The sequence below is a fragment of the Rousettus aegyptiacus genome, unplaced genomic scaffold, assembly GCF_014176215.1.
Source record: "Rousettus aegyptiacus isolate mRouAeg1 unplaced genomic scaffold, mRouAeg1.p scaffold_m13_p_3, whole genome shotgun sequence".
In the NCBI taxonomy this organism is placed as follows: Eukaryota; Metazoa; Chordata; class Mammalia; order Chiroptera; family Pteropodidae; genus Rousettus; species Rousettus aegyptiacus.
In genome coordinates this window covers 125,457,765-125,477,898 of record NW_023416306.1, presented here as the reverse complement: position 1 = coordinate 125,477,898, position 20,134 = coordinate 125,457,765, and the positions used below count along the sequence as shown (strand labels likewise).

Genomic DNA, 20,134 nt, shown 5'->3' with positions numbered 1-20,134 from the left:
CTTTGTGGTATATACTGGATGCTCCTAGCATCTTTGAATTATTTTCTGACATTGGTGCTAAGTGTCTACTATTTCCTGCAGATCTCTTCTGTGCATGAATTACCACTTGTTATTATGTAAAACAAGTCTAATTGGAAATAAGAAGACAAAGTCAATGATCTAGTCAATTGGGTAATTTTTTAATTTGAATGGTTAAGACCATTGTTTTGCTAAAAGTTACTTTTAGTGTTTTGTATCTATTAATTTGTGTTCAGGACACTTTGTCCTTGGCAACAGTGAGTATTTTTGTAATATTTCTTTGTAAGTATTTAAGAAAATGTTTATTTTTGTCACCATTTCTCTTATTGGGAAATTTTTAACACTGAAAAGTACAGAGAATAATAGAGCAAATATCCATTTAACACCCAGAATTTACTACCATTAACAAATTACCATATTTGTTTATAATCATTTTATTTTTAAAAATAAAATCTTACAGATAAAACGAAATTCCTTTTAGCCAAGCACTTGGTCCCACTGCCCAGAGGAAACCACCATCTTGAGTTTGTTTTATATACTTACATAAAGAGCTAAACAATGCAAAATTTTGTTTATGTCCGTGTGTCTCAAATTTTGCAAAGGTGTTATATTGTAGAATTCTGAATCTTTTTTGCTCAATATTGTTTTAAAACACTATTCATATTTTTTTATATATGTAGGTCCAGTGTATTTCTTTTAACTACTACCTAATATTTCATCAGGTGAATTTATTACATTCCAATTATTCATTTCTATAAATGTATATTCACCATTCATTTTGTCTACATAACATTTAAATCCACTTCTATATATGGGGAATTTCTCATTCTATGAGTCTTTTGAGGAGCAAAGACAGTCTCCTTCTGTGGCTTCTCCTGTAGCTGGGGCCCAGGCCCACGGACCAAGCCTCCTCAGTCACATGTACCCACAAAAACTTTGTTAACCAGCATCTTACTGCTCAAGAATTAGCTGAGAAGTTATAAACTAATTTTTTTAAGTTTGACAAACATCTTATTAGAAAATGAGCCTCTGATGTTTATGCCTATTTATAAGTGTGTATTCTGTCTGCAGGTTAAGTTACCTTTATAACCACGTCTATTTGTGTGTTCTCTATAAAACATTACAACATGATTTAATTAATGTGCTAGGCCACAGTGGAGACTGGTCAGCAGCCATCAAGCCAGAGTTCTGTGAGCCCTCAACCACAGGTTCCCACAAGTGATTCAGCACAGCAGGTGACTCAGTCATCTGAGATGGAGCAAGGGTTCCTTCCTAGAGGCTGGGAAGTCCGGCATGCACCAAATGGGAGGCCTTTCTTTATTGACCACAACACCAAAACCACCACCTGGGTAACTTTAATACTCTTCAGTTGAAATTCATCTTATGGATAGTTCTTTATAATCTTTAAGTGTACATTAGTATAACTTACATTTCCTAGTATTCATTTAAAGCTATGTTGAATTCTTAACAGTGTTATTTCTATTCATGATATGTTTGTAGCTGTTTTTAATATTTTGGGGCTTGTCACCTAGACATGTATTTCTTATTTCCACTTTTTAATTCACTAATCATAAATACTTAGGAAGATATTTACTAATAATTCTTGATCTTTATATGGGTCTTTATAATTCCAAAGTACTTTTAAATCCATATCTCATTTAATATCCAAAAATCCTTGTGAGGCTAGTACTTTTAAGGTAAGGCTTAAAGTTCTTGGCTGTTGGTTCACCACTAATAGAAAATTTACTGAAAATCATCAGGAGGTGAATACATTTTGATTAATTTATTTAAGAGGCCAGCGTACCTAAATAAAACTAAGATAGTTTAATGAATTATTGAATAAAATAATATTAAAGTAATACCATGTAAGTCAATCCAAATAAATTGAATTTTGTTCTCTCAACAATTTGATTGACTTTAATAACCTTTTTGAGTTACCTTCCTATCTCTCAAAAATATTAATAAATCAACACCTTAACAGATAGGTGCCAAAAAGCATGTTCAGGGCCTCAGAAATAACATGTGGTTCAGTCGACTGTCCCATTCTTTCACCAGTTTATATTTAGAGAAGAGTGCTAGGTAGTGACACAATCCCTAAAGTGCAGGGCAAAATACTCTGAATGGTTTCTGTGAAAGAGATGATTAGTTAACACCGAAACTCCTCTGAGATCTGAGAACTGAATATTGTAAGCCGAGAATGATAGATTTTACACAGAGAAACTTATTTTACAGATAAAATAAGCAAATGAAATGAAAGTGGACTTTTTTATTTTGCTATGAATATCATAAAAGAGGACTCTTAAAAGAGAATATTTTAAATATCCATTGATATTAGAAAACATAGTAACAAATTGGCTTTCATGATTTTAAAATTTGTGTATGTCATGCTTTCTTTATTTGCCAAAAAAGGAAGATCCAAGACTGAAAATTCCAACTCATCTGAGAGGAAAGACATTGGTTGATTCTTCCAATGATCTGGGGCCTTTACCTGTAAGTTTATAGAACTGCCACCAATTTAACTTGGTTATCTCAAACATTTTGGAATACAGTAGTTATTTAACAACTGTAATTAATATTATTAAAGCATTGATGCCTTTTACCAAGAATGAAATATGCAAATTAAAGTAACCATATAACCAATGCTATTTTTCTACCCATACATCTAAAGCCCTTTCATAAAATAATTGAAATGCATTCTCTATTATAGCCAGGATGGGAAGAAAGAACTCACACAGATGGAAGAGTCTTCTACATAAATCACAGTATGTGCAGCATGATTTTTCATTATGTTATTTTTTGTAATATTGAATTTTGTGCATAAGAATGAAGAACATCTTTTTTCTTTCTTTTCAGATATAAAAAGAACACAATGGGAAGATCCTCGATTGCAGAACGTAGCAATAACTGGACCAGTAAGTCTCTTTGTACCAGTGTGTTCTGATGGAATTGTTCTCTCGCCTATTTCTTCAAGAGTAAATGGTCAAGGGTATAAACCTACATGCAGTGAGAGTGGAGCACATTTGCAATTCTCTCTGTCACCACCCCTACTCCAGGTCTTAGTTATTCTTACTCTACACAATAGCTTTGGGAAACTAGTGAGCCAGGCAGTCAAAATGCTAAGGCAGTGGGCCGCTGTGCTCAGGCTGGTACTTGCCATTGTCTACAAAGGATGTTGGCAGTTCACAGCAGATTAGAGAAGATCCAAGATTGTACCAGGTGAGGAGGCAGGCAGTGCCCTATCCATTCCAGGGTCATGTCTTGAATATTTTGGCAGAAATCATTGTATATATAAGATACAAGATATGACATACTCATATGGATATGATATGTATATACAACACACTCATATTTAAGTATAAATGTTGCCATGCATGATGTTTATGCTGCTCGAGTCAGGTTAATAAGAAAATCATTATCCTCTTTTATATAGCTACTTTTTTCATTTTTAGTTTTTCAGTTTCCATTGTTTTCTAATTCAAAAAAAATAAATAAAATTGAAGATCGGTTCTTTTAGATTACTCTTTAGTCTCCGTGTTTAGTCTTTTAAAATGATGGATAAAAAAGGCAACTCCTCAGAGTTCAAGGAAAAAGTACATTTTTCAAATTGTTCCCTTAATGGAGAAATCACTTTGAAAGTCTCTTTAGAAATGGAAATTTTCATTTCTAATATTTCTCTACTTGGAAAAAAAATTCCTGTGTCTCTGGCATGTTGCATTTCAAGAATATCAAATGATGAAAATTACAGCCATAGGAATTGCTGAATACAATTTTAACTTAAACAGAAATTAAAATCTTTAAGTTTTATATTTGTTTTTCTTTCAATTAAACTTTTGTTTCCAAATATCTTTTTTTAATGCCTTTAACTTATGTTTATAAAATACCCAGAGAGAAACTTGTTCCAAAATAAAACAACTTAAACCTTCTTTATTTTTCCAAAATTTTCAACTCAAGGCAGTTCCCTACTCCAGGGATTACAAAAGAAAGTATGAGTTCTTCCGAAGAAAGTTGAAGAAGCAGGTTAGTGATACTTGTAATAAATTCTTAGGAATGAATGTTATATACACCGAAAGTAATGGGAAATGCATTTTAAAATGGGTGAAAGGGGTCAAAAAAAGAAAAAAATGTAATAGAGAATTTATTCTATATTTGTAGCAACTTTAAATAGTTTCTTATAGGGAAAGGATGCTTTTTATTTGATATATCATTAGAGACCACAATTATTTTATGTCTTTATTTTTTAAGATAACTTATAATCTGGAAAAATAGTATTAAAAGTTTGCTTTTAAAGAGCTCTAACCTATATTTCTAGTAGGGTTTGTGGGTCTTGGGCTTTGTAGAATCTGAGCAAGAGTAGCTCAGGAGTATATCTCCTGGTCCAGTCTTTGATTGTGTAGGAGGAGTCTCTGGATTCCTTTTATGCTTTGACCATTGTTTTCCAGTGATAGTCGTTCATTCTCTACAGCTTCAAATATAACATATTACTGCATAATTTGAAAGTACAACTGCCATTGGAACAGTGCTCTTGTTGCTTGTCTCCTTCTGCTGATCAGATATGTTCACTACACTTTTTTTCCATCACCATAAATTCATTATGTTTGGAGTTAAACTCATCATCTACCCATCTATTTCATTTCTGTTGGTGATGACCGTTTTTTAATGCCTTTCTAATTTGCTCATACTTTTCCCCTTTCCCTGCAGTTTAGGAATACTACCACTAGGTGGCTATATTGGGTTACACTTTCTTGCGTTCTAAGCCGGAAGCCTGCTTTTCCAAAGATTCAAGATGGTGGGTCTGCTACCACAGATTTTTTTTTCATCCACAATTTAACAAGAATGAAATATAATAGTTATTTAGTGTAAATATTTTATACCTAAATACGATTCTAAAATTGTAAAATATTGTTACTCATCTTCAATAATAACTTTGTCTTATAATTGCTCTGGAAATTTGTTTTCTACTTCTTAAAATTCTTTGGGATTGTACATCCTTGTTGATTCATTTGTCTGGTAAATATGTTCACTGTTAATGAAAAGATGCTGGTGGAATAGCAGCACTAACTCCTCTGTTTGTCGCTCTGAACACTTGTAAACATGTTATAGTATCTAATTAGTGATGTCTTCCAGGCAGCAGAATATATGGAACAAGGCCTTTAAAAACAGGTCACAGAACACAAAATTATGATGAAAGCAGTAGTATTTACTGTGCTCTCATTAAATACTGGGCATTCTTCTTAGCAAGCTGTATGTATTATTCACGTAATCTCTAAATTACTCTATAAGGAAGGGACTGTTATTATCACATTTTACAGGTGAGGAAACAGACATAAAGAGATTAGATAATGTGATTGAGTCCCATGGTTATCAGTGGCAAAGCTAGATACAAACCAAGTGATGTAGCTCCAGAGCCCGTGTTCTTAACCATCACAACGTATCAATGATTAAGAGAGAAAATTTGTGAGGAAATTATCCAGGATGAGGCAAAGTTATATAAAGAGATAAAAACATGAAAGAAAGGTTAAGAGACAAGTTATTCCAGAAGGAGAGACTCAAGAGCATGGGGAAGAGATATTGGCCATATTCCTAGTCATGTTTTCCCTGGAAAAAAGGTCTTGGTCACAAGGTAGAATACAATGAATTTTACAACTTCCATGAGATAAATTTGCTGTCATGTTGAATTGATTTAAAGCATAAATCTTCTCTGGATTTTCAGAATGACATTCCAAGCAAATTAGAAATGAAACTTCGCCGTGCAAATGTTCTTGAGGACTCTTACAGGAGGATTATGGGTGTCAAGAGAGCAGACTTCCTCAAGGCTCGACTGTGGATTGAGTTTGATGGTGAAAAGGGACTAGATTACGGAGGAGTTGCCAGAGAATGGTTCTTTCTGATCTCAAAAGAAATGTTTAACCCTTACTATGGATTGTTTGAATATTCTGCTACGTAAGTACCTTTACAGTGACTGTATACAGAAAAAAAAAAAATCACTGTTTTGAAAGTAACAGAGTTGTATGACCCAAGAAAAAATGTATGTTACAATATGCCAAAAAGAGAAGTGTATAACTAGTGTTGTTACAAAATAACATTTGAAAAATTGTGGTAAAATATGCTTAACGTGAAATTTACCATTTTAAGCATTTTAAAGTGAGTGTACAGTTCAGCGGAATTAAGTACTTTCACATTTTTGTGCAAACATCACTACCATCTTTCTCCAGAACTGAAACTCTGTATTCCTTAAACACCAACTCCCTCAGCCTCTGGCAACCACCATTCTGCTTCCATGAATTAGACTACCCCAGGTGCCTCATATACAGGAATCATACAGTATTCTCTTTTTGTGACTGACTTATTTCATTAGCATAATGCCCTCAGGGTTTATTCATATCATAGCATGTGTCAGAATCTCCTTCCTTTTGAAGGCTGAATAATATCCCATAATGTGCATATACCAAATTTTGTTTATCCATTTATCTTTTGATGAACATTGGGTTGTTTCTACCTTTTGACAGAAATCACTGTTTTTAAACCATTAGATCAATGATGTGATGTGGTTCTAATAGAGGTAAACAACTCTAAAAAGAGAAATAATTTATAATTGTTGTATTAAAATTTTTACGTGAAATATAGTGAGGAATATTAAATGTGGTTGTCTTTACAGGGATAATTATACCCTACAGATAAATCCAAACTCTGGGTTGTGTAATGAAGATCACCTTTCTTACTTCTGCTTTATTGGCCGGGTAGCTGGAATGGCAGTTTATCATGGCAAATTGTTGGATGGTTGGTATTAAGCTTAAAACTTTTATATGTAATTGTAATTATTATATTATAATGTAATTATATGTATAATTATATGTAACTATATAATGTAATGGCATAATTATGTAATATAATTAGAATGTAATTATCTGATTCCATTCACTTGGTAGTCATTTTACATACATTTGATTTTTTGCAAGGTTTTTTCATCCGCCCATTTTACAAGATGATGCTACACAAACCAATAACTCTTCATGATATGGAATCAGTGGTATGTGTTTTTCACTTATAATATAGAGTATTATTTAACTGGCAACTGAATATTTTAGAGTTAGCTTTTAATGATGAAGAAATTAATAGATTATAATGTTCCAAAATACAAATGAACATTTTCCCCAACATTTTATTATGAAAAAATTTCCAAAATATAATAAAATTGAAAAATTTTTACAGTGGGCATGTGCATATCCACCACCCACATTCCACAATTGGCTTTTTATGTTACTTTTCACCTACCTCTTCACCTGTCTACCCCTTTATCCATCACCCCATCTTATTTTTTGATGCATTTCAAAGAAAGTTACAGATATCAGTAAATTGATTCCTAAATACTTCAACATGCTATACAACATTTTTATGTATTTCTTGCATCAGTATTTGAATTGTGATCTTCAATGATGCATAGTATATGTTTTCAAAATAATAGTTCAAAGGCAAGGCCTTGAGATTAGGCCACTGCAAAGAAACAGAAACGCAAGTATTGAATCCTGGCTGTAGCCCATACTGAATAGCCTCAAACACTGTGATGTACACCTAGATTCTGAGAAATCTTTCTTGGTACGAAGTTCATTTTTTATTTTCTTTTTCGTGACACATTATCAGTGTGAACAGTATGATTCTTTATAAATCATAAGATTGTACAGTTATTTGAGTTGGTTGATTAAGATTTTGTATTTGAGATTTTTCTTTAACTCGGGCCAGGTATAAATAACAGCCTCCTCATAGCTGCTTAAACACTTCACACGCCATCTCATAGACCAGATGAGAAAGGTCCTAGGTGCTCCTGGGTATCTGTGGAAGCTAGGATTCTTCTGAAAACCGCTTTATTGACCTTTAACTGGATAATGAAATCTGTACCTTTACTGCTTCCACACAGATAAATTCTAAACTTTTAAGCAGTCACCACTCTACTAATATATATGCATTTTTACTCTCACACTTACTGGTCACTGATCTGTTTTTATAATACTTGTGTGTGTATGAAAAAGTTGTCCCAAGACCTTTCTATCTTTAGTTCAGTTGTTCAGCTCCTCAGTATAATTTCTTTGGAGGGTCAGGTATCTTCTTTTTATATGTAACTTTTAAATATGCGATTTTTTTCCATTTAGGATAGTGAATATTATAACTCATTAAGATGGATTCTTGAAAATGATCCAACAGAATTGGACCTTAGGTTTGTCATAGATGAAGAACTTTTTGGACAGGTTTGTAAATTTTGATTAATTAAAGTGGTACATAAACTGTGAAACAAATATTATAACTGAAGTTTAGATGTTAACTACTGCAGATGCTCAACACACTTCTGTGCTCTATTTTAAAATTATTTTCCAGTAACAAAAGCTGTCTCTCAGCAAGAATTTCTGTTTTCTTTGACATTTGACTCATTTCATATTTATTTTAGTAAGACTAATATTTTAAGTTTTCTTAGCTTTTGAATGGATTTAATTTAAAACACCAGGTTTCTGGTATAACTATAATATGTATACTTTTTTTTTTCACTAAAATAACATATCAAGGTATCATGTTTAATTTTAGACACATCAACATGAGTTGAAAACTGGTGGATCAGAAATAGTTGTCACCAATAAGAACAAAAAGGAATATATTTAGTAAGTATTTTGTTAGTAAGTATTTTACCATACTGAGTAAATACTTTATTGGAAATAATTTTTACTTCTTTTCTGGGAAGACCCATTGTACATTCTCTTTTTCTTTAGCCAGAGTCTCAGATCTTTTTCTCTTTCTATAGGAATGCCCTATTACCCACTCATATTTAATTTTACCTTGGGCCCAGCCAGTCTTTATTTTTTTGTTTCTAGCCAGAACAAATGTACCTTAACATTTTTTCTTGGTTCATGTGAAAAAGATGAAATGTTTTGTTTCTTTTAGTCTTGTAATACAGTGGCGATTTGTGAACCGAATCCAGAAGCAAATGGCTGCGTTTAAAGAGGTATTCATTTTCTCTTGTTTACTCTTCTGGAATTTCAAAATACAGTCCATAAGTTTTCAATATGGGTCTTATCACATAAGAAAAAAAATTAGTATGTGACTTGCTTTTCAAAACCATTCAAATGATTATTTTTATATTAACAAAATATTAAGTGAATAGATGTTCAGGAAGTCCATGCAATAAACCTTCATACCTATCACCGCCCTTCACCTTTTTCTAGTCCTACACCTCTCACCTTGAGTAACGTTAGGTGAACAAAGGAATACAAGTGCTATAGGGATAGTAGAATGTGCCATTTGTTTCTTTTTCTAAATGGGATCCTGCTATACATGTTGGTTTGCGGCTTGCTTTATTCTCTTATCAGCTATCTATTACAGATCCTTACGTGTTGAAGATATATAGCTACCTTTCTTTGTGGCCGTATTTTATTCATAATATAAATTTATAAGTTATTTAAACTTGCCCAATCGATGAACAATTAAGCTATTGACAGGGCACTCATGTCTTAAGCTAACTTAAAATCTTCTGTTAAATAATGGTTGCATACTTTTTCATTTATTCAATATTGAGCACTGACTATGTGTCTGGTGCTATGTGAGGCAATGAGACATAGGTTTTGCTATCAAGGAACGGATAATCTAAAGAGTAAAATGGATAGAGGCAAAGCTGAAGTGCTAGGGAAGCACAGATGAGAGGAAGAAACCAGAGCAGAGAGAAATGGAAGAAAGGGCAGGGAAGAACTAGAGGGTTTGGCAAACCACAGAAAAGAGGGAAATGCAATTCCGAGCAGAGGGAGCAACGTACGTGAAGTCTGGCAATACAACAGGATGCGCACATTAGAGAAAATACAAGCAATTTCTATACTGGGTAAGAGGATGTAAGAGGTAAAACTAAGCCTAGAGAGCTGACCAAAACCAGATTATGAAGGGCCTGTTTGTTAGAGTTTTCTCTGAAGTCAACTGAGGGGAAGGAAGGTGGCATTAAAGACTATTGAACAAGAAAACCCAGGAATTCAATTTACATTTTAGTCAGATCAGTCTAGCCATGATATGTAGTGAATTAGAGGAGGGCAAGACTGGCAGGAGAGGCTGGTGAGAAAGTGTTACCATAATGCAGGCAAAGGCAGGAGCAAAGACAGTGGCGCCGGGAAGAGAGCTGTGTGTGCGTTTGAACGGTGTTCAGACGGGGAGATTCACCACATAGGGTGATTTAAAGGGTTGATATTTGGGGCGGCAGTATGGATTTGGGAATCATCAGTGGATATGTAGTGGAGCTGTGGAAAATTTGAAAGAACAGCAAGGTGAAAGTGGATGGCCACACATGGAGACCTGGGAACACCAACATTTAAGGAATGGACGGTAAAAAAGGTAAAGGAAATGAGCAAAGGCAGAGAGAGACATCAGTGAAAACCCATCAACAGCAAAGTTTCAAGAACAAAGGTGTTTTCAACAATATCATGCTGCAGAGAAGTCAGCTAAGATGTAGAACTAGAAAGTGTTTATCAGATTTGGCTGCAAAGCCATTTTTGGCATTTTCTAGAATAGGTTCAGTGGAGCAGGGGCAGAGAAGTCAGACTGCAATGAGTCGAGAGATAGACAGGAAGTGAGTGGTTAGATTCAGGAATGTGTAACACTGTCAAGAACTTGGCTATGAAGAGAAGAGGTGTTTGCCCTTTCGTTTGGTTTTTTAAGGTAGATGTGGCTGGAACAAATTTAAATGCATAAATAATGAGCTAATAAAGAGAAGGAGGTTTAGTGAGATGACCTCCTTGAGGAAGCAGGTGAAGCATGGAGAGGAAGTAATACCTCTCTCCACTGCAGTAAGAAGGAGGTCATGATGGATGTCGGTGCTGGTTGGTACATGGGGATGTGGAAGGTTGAGTACATTCCATTTTGCATAATCACCTGTTTTCTCTCTCAGATAGAAATTATCTGCTGTGAAGAAGGGGGTGACAAGGCTTGAGAAGTATGGGGAAAACGAAGTTTTCTAATTGCCACTTTGAGGAATCAGTGAGAGAGCAGACTATGGACACTTAGACTTTCTTGCTAATATTAAATCTCAGTTGAGTTTAGAGCCCATGAATATATAATTTCTCCAGTAGCACACAAGAGCTAAAGTAAAGGATTGTCTATTGACCTTACTAACTAGGCTTTTAAATCCATTCTTTCTTCTAGGGATTTTTTGAACTAATACCACAGGATCTCATCAAAATTTTTGATGAAAATGAGCTAGAGGTAAGAAATACTATTTTCATAATAATATTTACAACAGGACTTTTGTACCCATTTTTCTTGCCTACAGTTTGACATTTCTTTTTATGCAGCTTCTTATGTGTGGCTTGGGAGACGTTGATGTGAACGACTGGCGAGAACACACAAAGTATAAAAATGGCTACAGTATCAACCATCAAGTCATCCAGTGGTTTTGGAAGGTAACTGAAAGCTTCTAGTTTCATAAATTACTTTTGATAGATTCGGTCATATTTGCTAGTTACTTTCTCTTATAGATAAGACAAAATATAGGCCAGTACAAATTATGTTTAATTTTGTACTGTATACATCTGCCTTCTGGGTATGGTCCTGGTCTCCAGACATAGTTACAGATAAGTAAGGTAAAGTGCTCAGAAGGTATTATTGACAGTGACAGCTGAGATAGACACTTATAGTTCCTTACTAAAGTGGGGACTTTTCAAGAGAACTTGCAATAATCTGCTGTTTATTCTCTAGAAGTCTCAGTCTTGTGGAGAAATGTGTATGCCACTCAAAAATATCAATAAATTTCATTTTTTAAAAGCCATGAGTCACCTCTTAGGAGGAATTTTTGTTATTTTATTAAGTTATAATCCCATTCTAAAGAGTTGCCACATTGCCTTGGATATGAAATTTTTAAGAACTTTATAAACCACCCCTAAACACCAGTTTAACTGAAGAAACATGCAGATTTAATAAGTGATCATTAATGCTCTAACTAAATTCTAATGGCATATTTTTCAGGAGAGTTTTGTAACCCTTTTTTTCCAATGGTATTCCTACATGCTGTTTTTACCTTATTCAGGCTGTTTTAATGATGGATTCAGAAAAAAGAATAAGATTACTTCAGTTTGTCACTGGCACATCTCGTGTGCCTATGAATGGATTTGCTGAACTATATGGTAAGGATTTTCCATATGTGATTTAAAAATGGAGTGATGCAATTGTCTTTATTATGGCTGATTAGTCTTCAAGCTTTATCATTTATACAGATATTTAGCTTAATAAAAAAAAGATTTTTAAATAATATAATTTAGTACACTGTAATAGGCCAAAATATATGTATACCTCCAGAAAACTTGAAACATTAAATCACTTATTTTCCATACTTGAATTTCTAATCCTGCATTCCGTTACAGAAAAAGCATTGCCTGTAGATTGAGTTTAGGACAGCATGTAAATTTCCACATAATGTTCACAAGTGTACAGCAACGAGAACAACAGCAAAAAGAGTACTAAAGTAGAATACATATGGGAAATACTGGGCTAAACAAAGTTAAATAGATTTCTTTGGGACCCGTTCAGAACCTTTACTATGGAAAACAAAACAAAACAGTGTTTCCAAAACTTTTTCAATCATAGAATCCTCGTGCATGGAGATGGAGAATCTCTAGGCTACTATTTCCCATCCTTGTGGGAAATGGCCAGACTGGGGACAAGACTGTACATATCTCTTGCTATTCCGTATAGCTACTATTAAGTTAGTGTTCCATAAGGTGAAATTTTGTTTATCCTGTCCAACTATTTTCTGGTCAGTTTACCTCATAACACAAGAGGTGTATTTTGTATAAAAAAACGGACTGTTTCTGACGTAGATCACAGCAACTTGTCTCCCATCTGTTAACATATTGTTTATTGGAATGACACTTACTTGTTTTTAAATATAACAAGAAGAACAAATCTTTCAAAGAAGGTATAGCTAAGATTTGAGCCCTACTCGGAGCAACAAAGATTAAAATTGTTCTGGGAACTAGAAGTCAAGGACTGCTGCCTAAGTAGTTGCTAAGCTGAATTTTTCAGGCAAATAGAAAGCTTTTGCTCAATGATGGGATTGCTAACCCTCTCTATCTCCTCCTTGGCAAACCTGGTCTTGTTAAGCTTCATTTATATTTGTTTGCAGAACCTATTAAGCAGCTGCCACTTCTCCACCTAGAATAACCACTCCCAGTAAGACGTATGAGACCAGGAGCTGTGCCACTAACCAATGGGCTCATTTCTTGCCTGATTGGATTTCTTAGCATTTATTTTTCTTGTGGTTTCACCTGACTCCCTTTCCATTGCTCCTATGCTTTAGCAAGTTCATAGAGAAAATCAAGGCACGATGAACACCTTTTTCCAGCTTTAGCTCTGCTTCCCTCTTTTATGCGCCCAGGCCTACAGCCATCTACTGATTTCACAAACTATTTGGAACTTGGTAGAAGTATCCCACACATGGAGCCAGAATTGTTAATGGTGGGATATAAGTTCAGATTCTTATGTATTTATACAAAAAGAAGCAGAAGTTGCTTCAAAATGTTAATATTATCTGGCCAATAAAAGTATGTTATGTTTATATTGATTGACTTACAGGGCGTTTTCTTGATGGATTGTTTAGGTGAGAACATCAAGGGGCAGGAGAATAGATAAGATTCCATGTTACAGAAAACAGTGACAAAACTGCTGAAGTTTCCACTATGAACATAGTTTGGATGGGTAATTTGTGAAGAGTGATGCTTTTTGAGAAAGCTGTACTATCGTGAATATTAAATATTTTTAGTGCTGTTTCCAACAATTCTACTCACAGACGCATATTTGGGTATGATGATAAGACACGGAAAAAAGTATGGGAGGTTACACGTCGTGTCATCAACATTGCTTACCTGGGTGATTGGAGGACATTGAGAATTGGAGATGGAAGAGATAAATGAAAATGCCAAAGAAAAAAAGAGTTTCTAAAAATGTTCATAATAAAAGAAAAATGTAGCATGTATAACAGGATCACATGCACATAAAAATGCATGTACACACGTGCACAAAATGATTGAGGAAATATTAACTCCTACTTAATAGTAGAATTTGAGGTGGTCACAAAGGAACTGATAGAAGAGAAACCCTCATTTTATAGCAGGACAGTAAAGCCATTAAGCACAGGAGAGCCTTCATTTCTTTTGAGTTTAAAGAAACTAGATTAGTTTTGTTTAAGTTTTACATTAGAAAAAGTGAGTTGTGAACTGCCTGGGGATTCCTGTCAAGAGGAAATGAAACCAAAGCAAACTTCTTTCTTATAGGCTCAAATGGACCACAGTCATTTACAGTTGAACAGTGGGGTACCCCTGAAAAGCTGCCAAGAGCCCACACATGGTAAGCAGTTTCTTTGACCCTGAGAGAACAAGCTCTCAGAGAGCAAAGTTCTCCTAACAGTCTAGGTACAGAAGGTCTAGCCTCCTCTGTACTGTGTCTGCGGTAGCTGTGCAGGAGGAGGGGGACCAGAGAGGGAAGGAGAAGAAGGAGGCAGTGGCACCAACCCAAGAACAGGTGTTTCTTTACCAGGTAGGCCTGGGCTTGACATCAGGTTGCACATTGGAGAGGTCCATCTAAAGTGTGGACCATGTGTTGCCTCCATCCCATGAATGACAGAAGCTAGAACATTCCCTTTCGGAGGTTAAAATGACAGAGGAACCCAGACATTTGGAATGTGAGGCAGGAGCAAGAGGACTCTACCAAGAAGTCATGGGTAGAGTCCATACCTAGAGTCCAGTCCTATATCTTCCTTCTGCCCCATATAAGACATTTTTTAGTATTGTTTGAACATACATACCATCATAATTAGCTGCATTATAGTGTTCACCATGGTGATACTTGCTTTGTCAGTGTCTGCCATAACCAGTTCCTCTCTGTTTTTCAGCTTTAATCGCTTGGACTTGCCACCCTATGAATCATTTGAAGAATTGTGGGATAAACTTCAGATGGCAATTGAGAACACTCAGGGTTTTGATGGCGTCGATTAGATTACAGATAATAGTCTACGGTGTTTTACTGATACTTTTTTATAAGCAAAATCTTGACCTAAAATTTTCCAGGGAACTAGTAAAACTTAGCCATTGATTCTTCTCAGATATTGGAGAAAATCATTTAAAAGCATTAGGAGAAACAATATGACAACTTTATCATTATTTTATCTACTTTAAAATAATGTGTTTCATTTACACAGTTATTTCATTCTATCTATAGAGTTCACACTCCAGGACCTAAGTCCTTTGTGCCTGAAATAGTGAGTCCTGTCCTTAACATTTACCTCTTTTACAGTATTTTCCAGGCAGTCCTTTCTTAAACTACTGAAATTATAACTGTGAAATATTTGTGATGAGTGTCATGTGTGAAAAGTTTGATGCTTTTTGAGAAGGAAACTGAAATTTGGAAAAGAATACTTTAATACTGAGTAAACTACACTATATTTAGCACTGCCTGCAGCTGTTTATTATTGTGTGGACTTGCCTCATGCACCTTACTGCCCAGATTTTTGGAAAAACCTTGGAAAGTGTGTTAGCTATATTAGTCAACTGACTCACTGGGGGGAAAAAAAATTGTTTACTTCTTCATTTTAAAAGTATTTGGTTTTTGTTAATATGTGGTTTTACTAAACAAAGTGGTATATAAGACATGTGAAGCAAGTTCACATTTGCAAAGGGTAAAAAGTAATGCCATCCTCTTGCCTGTATAGCCTTGTGGTTCATTGGTATAGCCATTGCTCTCTCATGTTGTAGTTAACAGAATTCCTTCTTCGAACATTAAAGCTCCACAAAGCAGTATTTCTAAATGTGCCTCAATGAACTAAGTTAAACGTATAATACTTGCCTTTACTAGTCATTCTTTACACTTGCACAATTATGTAGTAACTATATGTTTACAGGGTTTATTATGTTTACACATTAAGTGAATTTCTGTAGTTGCCTTTTTGTATTTTTAGTATTTCACTTTAGTCAGTAAACCAAATAATTAGTTAAAATAACCAAAGACTATTATAATGCATAATATGTATTAAATTTATTATCATATTCCTTATGCTTTTTAAAAAATACTGTTTACTATGAAAATGATGATGTTTTACTATAAATCAAAAACTCTTCGGCAGAATGCTACAGATAGAATCCTACTTTAATTAAACTGAAGTACATAGAAACCATGTACATGGATTCAACAAATGTTTATTTGTTTATAAAGCCTGCCATGCACATAGCACTGTGCTAGGCTCTGGGGTAAGAGTTGTCAGCTTCTGAGAACTCTAGCTCAGCCCTTACTCCCAAGGAACTTAAAGGTGTGTAAATGAATTCGTAAACAATCAAAGTAGGAGTGAGTAGAATAAGGCAAAAGCGAAAGTGTTCCAGTGTACCTGCCAAGATAAAGTATCCAAGCCTGAATTTATATGTTTTATACTTATATTGGAATGGTTATACAGAAAATGCTCTTGTAAACAGTTAAACCTATTTCTCAGTATGGTATCTTGGTGATTTAGGCATAACTGTAAATAATTATATGTTATGAATCTTCTTAAATACATATATGTATATACATTCTGAGAGTTGTAAAAAGTGCTTCTGGCTATTGGTTTAAGTTGGCTGAGGTATAATAAGATAGGTACCTGCCAGCACCTGGTAGAGATCTCAGATGTGATAGTACCAAAACCACTTTCCCAACAGCACATCAACAGCTCAGCTTAGGGAGAGTAACTCAGATCAACACACCCTGTGTTTCATCCAGCCATGCTAACCAGCATTCAGGCAAGACCACCAGGTATAGTCCTAATTTTATCATTTACCAACTGTTTAAACTGAAGCAACTTTCTTAACCTCCCTGGGCTCCTATTTCTTCATCTGTCAAATGAGAATCATCATGCCAACTCTCATTGTCATGTGAGGTGATTCCAGAGAGGTCTTTTGTAAGGTATCATACAATCAGAAGGTGTTTTGTGCTGACCATCAGATTTTGTCGAAACTAGTATGGACACTAATTACACTCCCAAAGAAGAATCTCATCATTTAAAAATAAAAGGCCTCCTAATAGACAATGAAGAAGGAATATCTCTGATACTGAATACATAACAGACATACATATATACATATGTTTATCTATACATTGATCTTACCATCAGAATCATTTTCTCTACATCAGCAAAGTAATTAACATGGGCCATTGCTTTTTGGAATGTCCTCATATGTAGAACTGAATGTGAGAACTATTTTTGCTAAAACGGGATTTTATCATGTGATTGTCTAAATATTACTTCTATGAAATACCATAGCAGATATCAGAGCTTGAGAAAAAATAAAACTTGCTTTTCATCTGACTGATAGTCATTTGGATGATCCTATGACTCAGATAAAACAGAGTGATAATGAGACCAGACTCATTCCTACCAGCCCCCAGCCACAGACCATAATCCCCTTCATCTCCCAGATGTGGGCCGACAGTCTGGAAGAAACCTGCTTCAAGCAATACAGCCCCTCACCCCAGAAAGAAAAGTATCTCAAATGTATTCTGTGGCTGGAGAGTAAATAGGGTCATTGTCTTAAAGCAAGGAAATCATGTATTTCTAGAAATTATAAGCACATAATTTTAGCCTATATTTTCTCCGGACTCAAATTTTAATATAGACACAAAATTGCATTACAGATGCATTTCATCCAAACTCAAATTTAAATGGTATTTGTTTTCATTTTTTATTTATAATGCTGAAATTATTCCATATAATTATGAAGTTAATTTGTTTTGATTATAAACCATTGACCTTGTTTTTAAAAATCTAATATGTCAAATGTATATCAAGATTAATGTATCAAAATTTATTGAATACTGTAAATTATAACATTTTAAAAAAATCTTGATACCACAAATAAAGTTCTATTCTAATTTTAAAGAAAAAAAACTGTGATTCATTTTTAATTAGAAATGACTCCAAGCCAGTATTATGGGTGATAGCTTCTGGCCTAGTCCTTTGAAGCACATATGGAATTCTCAAGACAATCTTGAATTTATATCTGATGAACTAACATCATGATACACTCTTAACCACAGATAGTCTCCACTTTACACACAGGTCATGTTCTGTTCCAGAAGTCTGGTTGTTAGTGAAATATCCAGAAGACAATGAAGTTACAAATGGACTGGATTTCAGGCACTGGTGCTGCTCATTCAAGAGGCCAGGCTTGAACCTAACCACTGTTCATAACGTTGTTCCTATGAGAAAAAAAAGTTCCAAGTGTTAATTCAGAACTGGGTATCTTTTCCTTCTTCCTCTTAGACACCTGGAAGTTTCCCATTTGGAAGGGAATCTACTCCCTGGCCCCAGGCCGGCTCTGAGGAGGTGCTGTTCCAGTCTTCTGCTTCCACTAAAATCCAGAGAATCCTTGGGACCCAGGCCACTGCCCCCTCTGTTCCCACCCCCTCTAGGGCTAACCGGTTCAAGCAGTAGCTAGCCCACACCATGCATCAACCATACAGGCGGTCCCTGCTTTGCTGTCCATGGGGGCAGACACATTCCTTTTATAACAGATATTAACCTAAGTGTTAGACTCTCAGGACCTCACTATGAATAAAGGGGTTCAGTGGATTTTTGTGGATTTTTAAAAGTTAAGATTATCACCAAACTAGCTCCCTGTTTAGGTTCTGCCAGTCTCTTCTGTGCTCTATCCCATATAGTCCTTCCATCCCACACCAGTATTTCCTTCCTAATAAGCAAATCTGATCAGGCTACTCTACAGCCAAAAAGCCTCTGGAGCTCCTAGCCAGAAACATGAAGCCCAAACCCACTGACATGAAATACAGTCTGTCAGCTTAATATATGAGTTCCACCTTCATCATACTCCACTTAGGCACCCCATGCTCTACTCAAACCAGGCCCCCATCCAGCCCCTAATTGCCACAGACTCTTCTGTGCCTGCTCTGCCTGGCACACCTAACGTCCACTTGAGAAATCACTCCTCCTTTTGGACCAGTGGAAAGGGGCCGAGGCCTCAGCATTTGGTATATGCTAACATGAATGGCATTGTATTACAAGTGTTCACATCGTTCTCTCCTACACTTTTGGGCATCTTGAGAACAGAAACTACTTTGTATACATCTTTTTAATATGTTCATTTCCCAGCACATAACTATTTGATGACTATGGTGATGTGATGAGTACCATTTGTGTACACTATCCATTCAGCGCCCATGTGTTGAACACCTAGAGTGTCCCTGGCACTGTGCTATATGCAGAAAGTTCGGTTTTGGGGGGACATTGGGGACTATATCAATACACCTGCAGAGAGGGGGCTCTACTGAGAGCCTGCTGAGAGCCAGGGTCTGCATTAAACGTTTAAGCATATAATCCTTTTAATTTTCATAAAAATGCAGCGAGGCAAGTTTTACAGGCTCAAGGGCAAGTAACACCTGAGGCCGCACAGCTTGTAATTTAGTAGAATATGAACCACAACAACAAAAGCCATGGTGTTTTCATTTTCTATTGCTACATAACCAATTATAAACCATGAACTTAGCAGCTAAAATCAACACCCATTTATTATCTCACAGTTCAGTAGGTCAGAAGTCCGCATGGGCTCAGCCGGGTTTTCTGCTTAGGGTCTCACAGGGCCAAAGTCAAGCTGTCAACAAGTTGGGTTCTTACCTGCTTCCATGATCCTTCAGAATCCAACTTCTTGTGGCCGAGGTCCCCATTTTGATGGCTGTCAGCTGGGGCCACTCTAACCTTCTAGTTGCCACCTACATTCCTCATCACTTGGCCCCCTCTATCTTCAAGCCAGCAATGATGCGTCAAATGTTTCTCATGCTTAGAATCTTTCCCATGTCCCCTTCTACCATCCTCCTCTGCTACCAGCTGGAGAAAGTTCTCTAGTTTTCAAGATTCACTTGAAAAGATTAGGCCCACCTAGATAGTCTCCGCTTTTGAAGGTCCACTGTGCCACAGGCATAACCATCAGGAGAGCGAAGTCTTATCACATTCACAGGTTGCAGGGATTGGGGGCTAAAGCTCTTGGGGGCCATTCCTAGAAATTCTGCCTCCCACGCAATGTAGAGAATAGCAAAGGGTTATGGAGATTCATATGGAAAAACACTTAAATACATC

At 35.7% G+C, this 20,134-nt stretch overlaps 1 protein-coding gene across 5 annotated transcripts in view; it reads left to right on the top strand.

Annotated features, from left to right (window-relative positions):
• The window catches only part of NEDD4 (NEDD4 E3 ubiquitin protein ligase), a 95,338-nt gene extending 78,757 nt beyond the window's left edge, over window positions 1-16,581 (top strand). For 4 of the 5 annotated variants that reach the window (XM_016158379.2, XM_036238497.1, XM_036238498.1 and 1 more), the window contains 16 exons: window positions 1,167-1,367; window positions 2,428-2,508; window positions 2,726-2,780; window positions 2,872-2,930; window positions 3,970-4,035; window positions 5,729-5,958; window positions 6,674-6,795; window positions 6,975-7,045; window positions 8,163-8,258; window positions 8,590-8,663; window positions 8,944-9,004; window positions 11,179-11,238; window positions 11,328-11,435; window positions 12,059-12,155; window positions 14,301-14,373; window positions 14,918-16,581. In XM_016158379.2, coding sequence (XP_016013865.2) covers window positions 1,167-1,367; window positions 2,428-2,508; window positions 2,726-2,780; window positions 2,872-2,930; window positions 3,970-4,035; window positions 5,729-5,958; window positions 6,674-6,795; window positions 6,975-7,045; window positions 8,163-8,258; window positions 8,590-8,663; window positions 8,944-9,004; window positions 11,179-11,238; window positions 11,328-11,435; window positions 12,059-12,155; window positions 14,301-14,373; window positions 14,918-15,020 — 1,557 coding nt within the window. In that variant the 3' untranslated portion in view covers window positions 15,021-16,581. Of the gene's footprint in view, window positions 1-1,166; window positions 1,368-2,427; window positions 2,509-2,725; window positions 2,781-2,871; window positions 2,931-3,969; window positions 4,036-4,716; window positions 4,805-5,728; window positions 5,959-6,673; window positions 6,796-6,974; window positions 7,046-8,162; window positions 8,259-8,589; window positions 8,664-8,943; window positions 9,005-11,178; window positions 11,239-11,327; window positions 11,436-12,058; window positions 12,156-14,300; window positions 14,374-14,917 lie in introns of those variants that run through there. The other variant, XR_001598542.2, reaches the window with a different exon arrangement.
• Window positions 16,582-20,134: the final 3,553 nt, after the last annotated feature.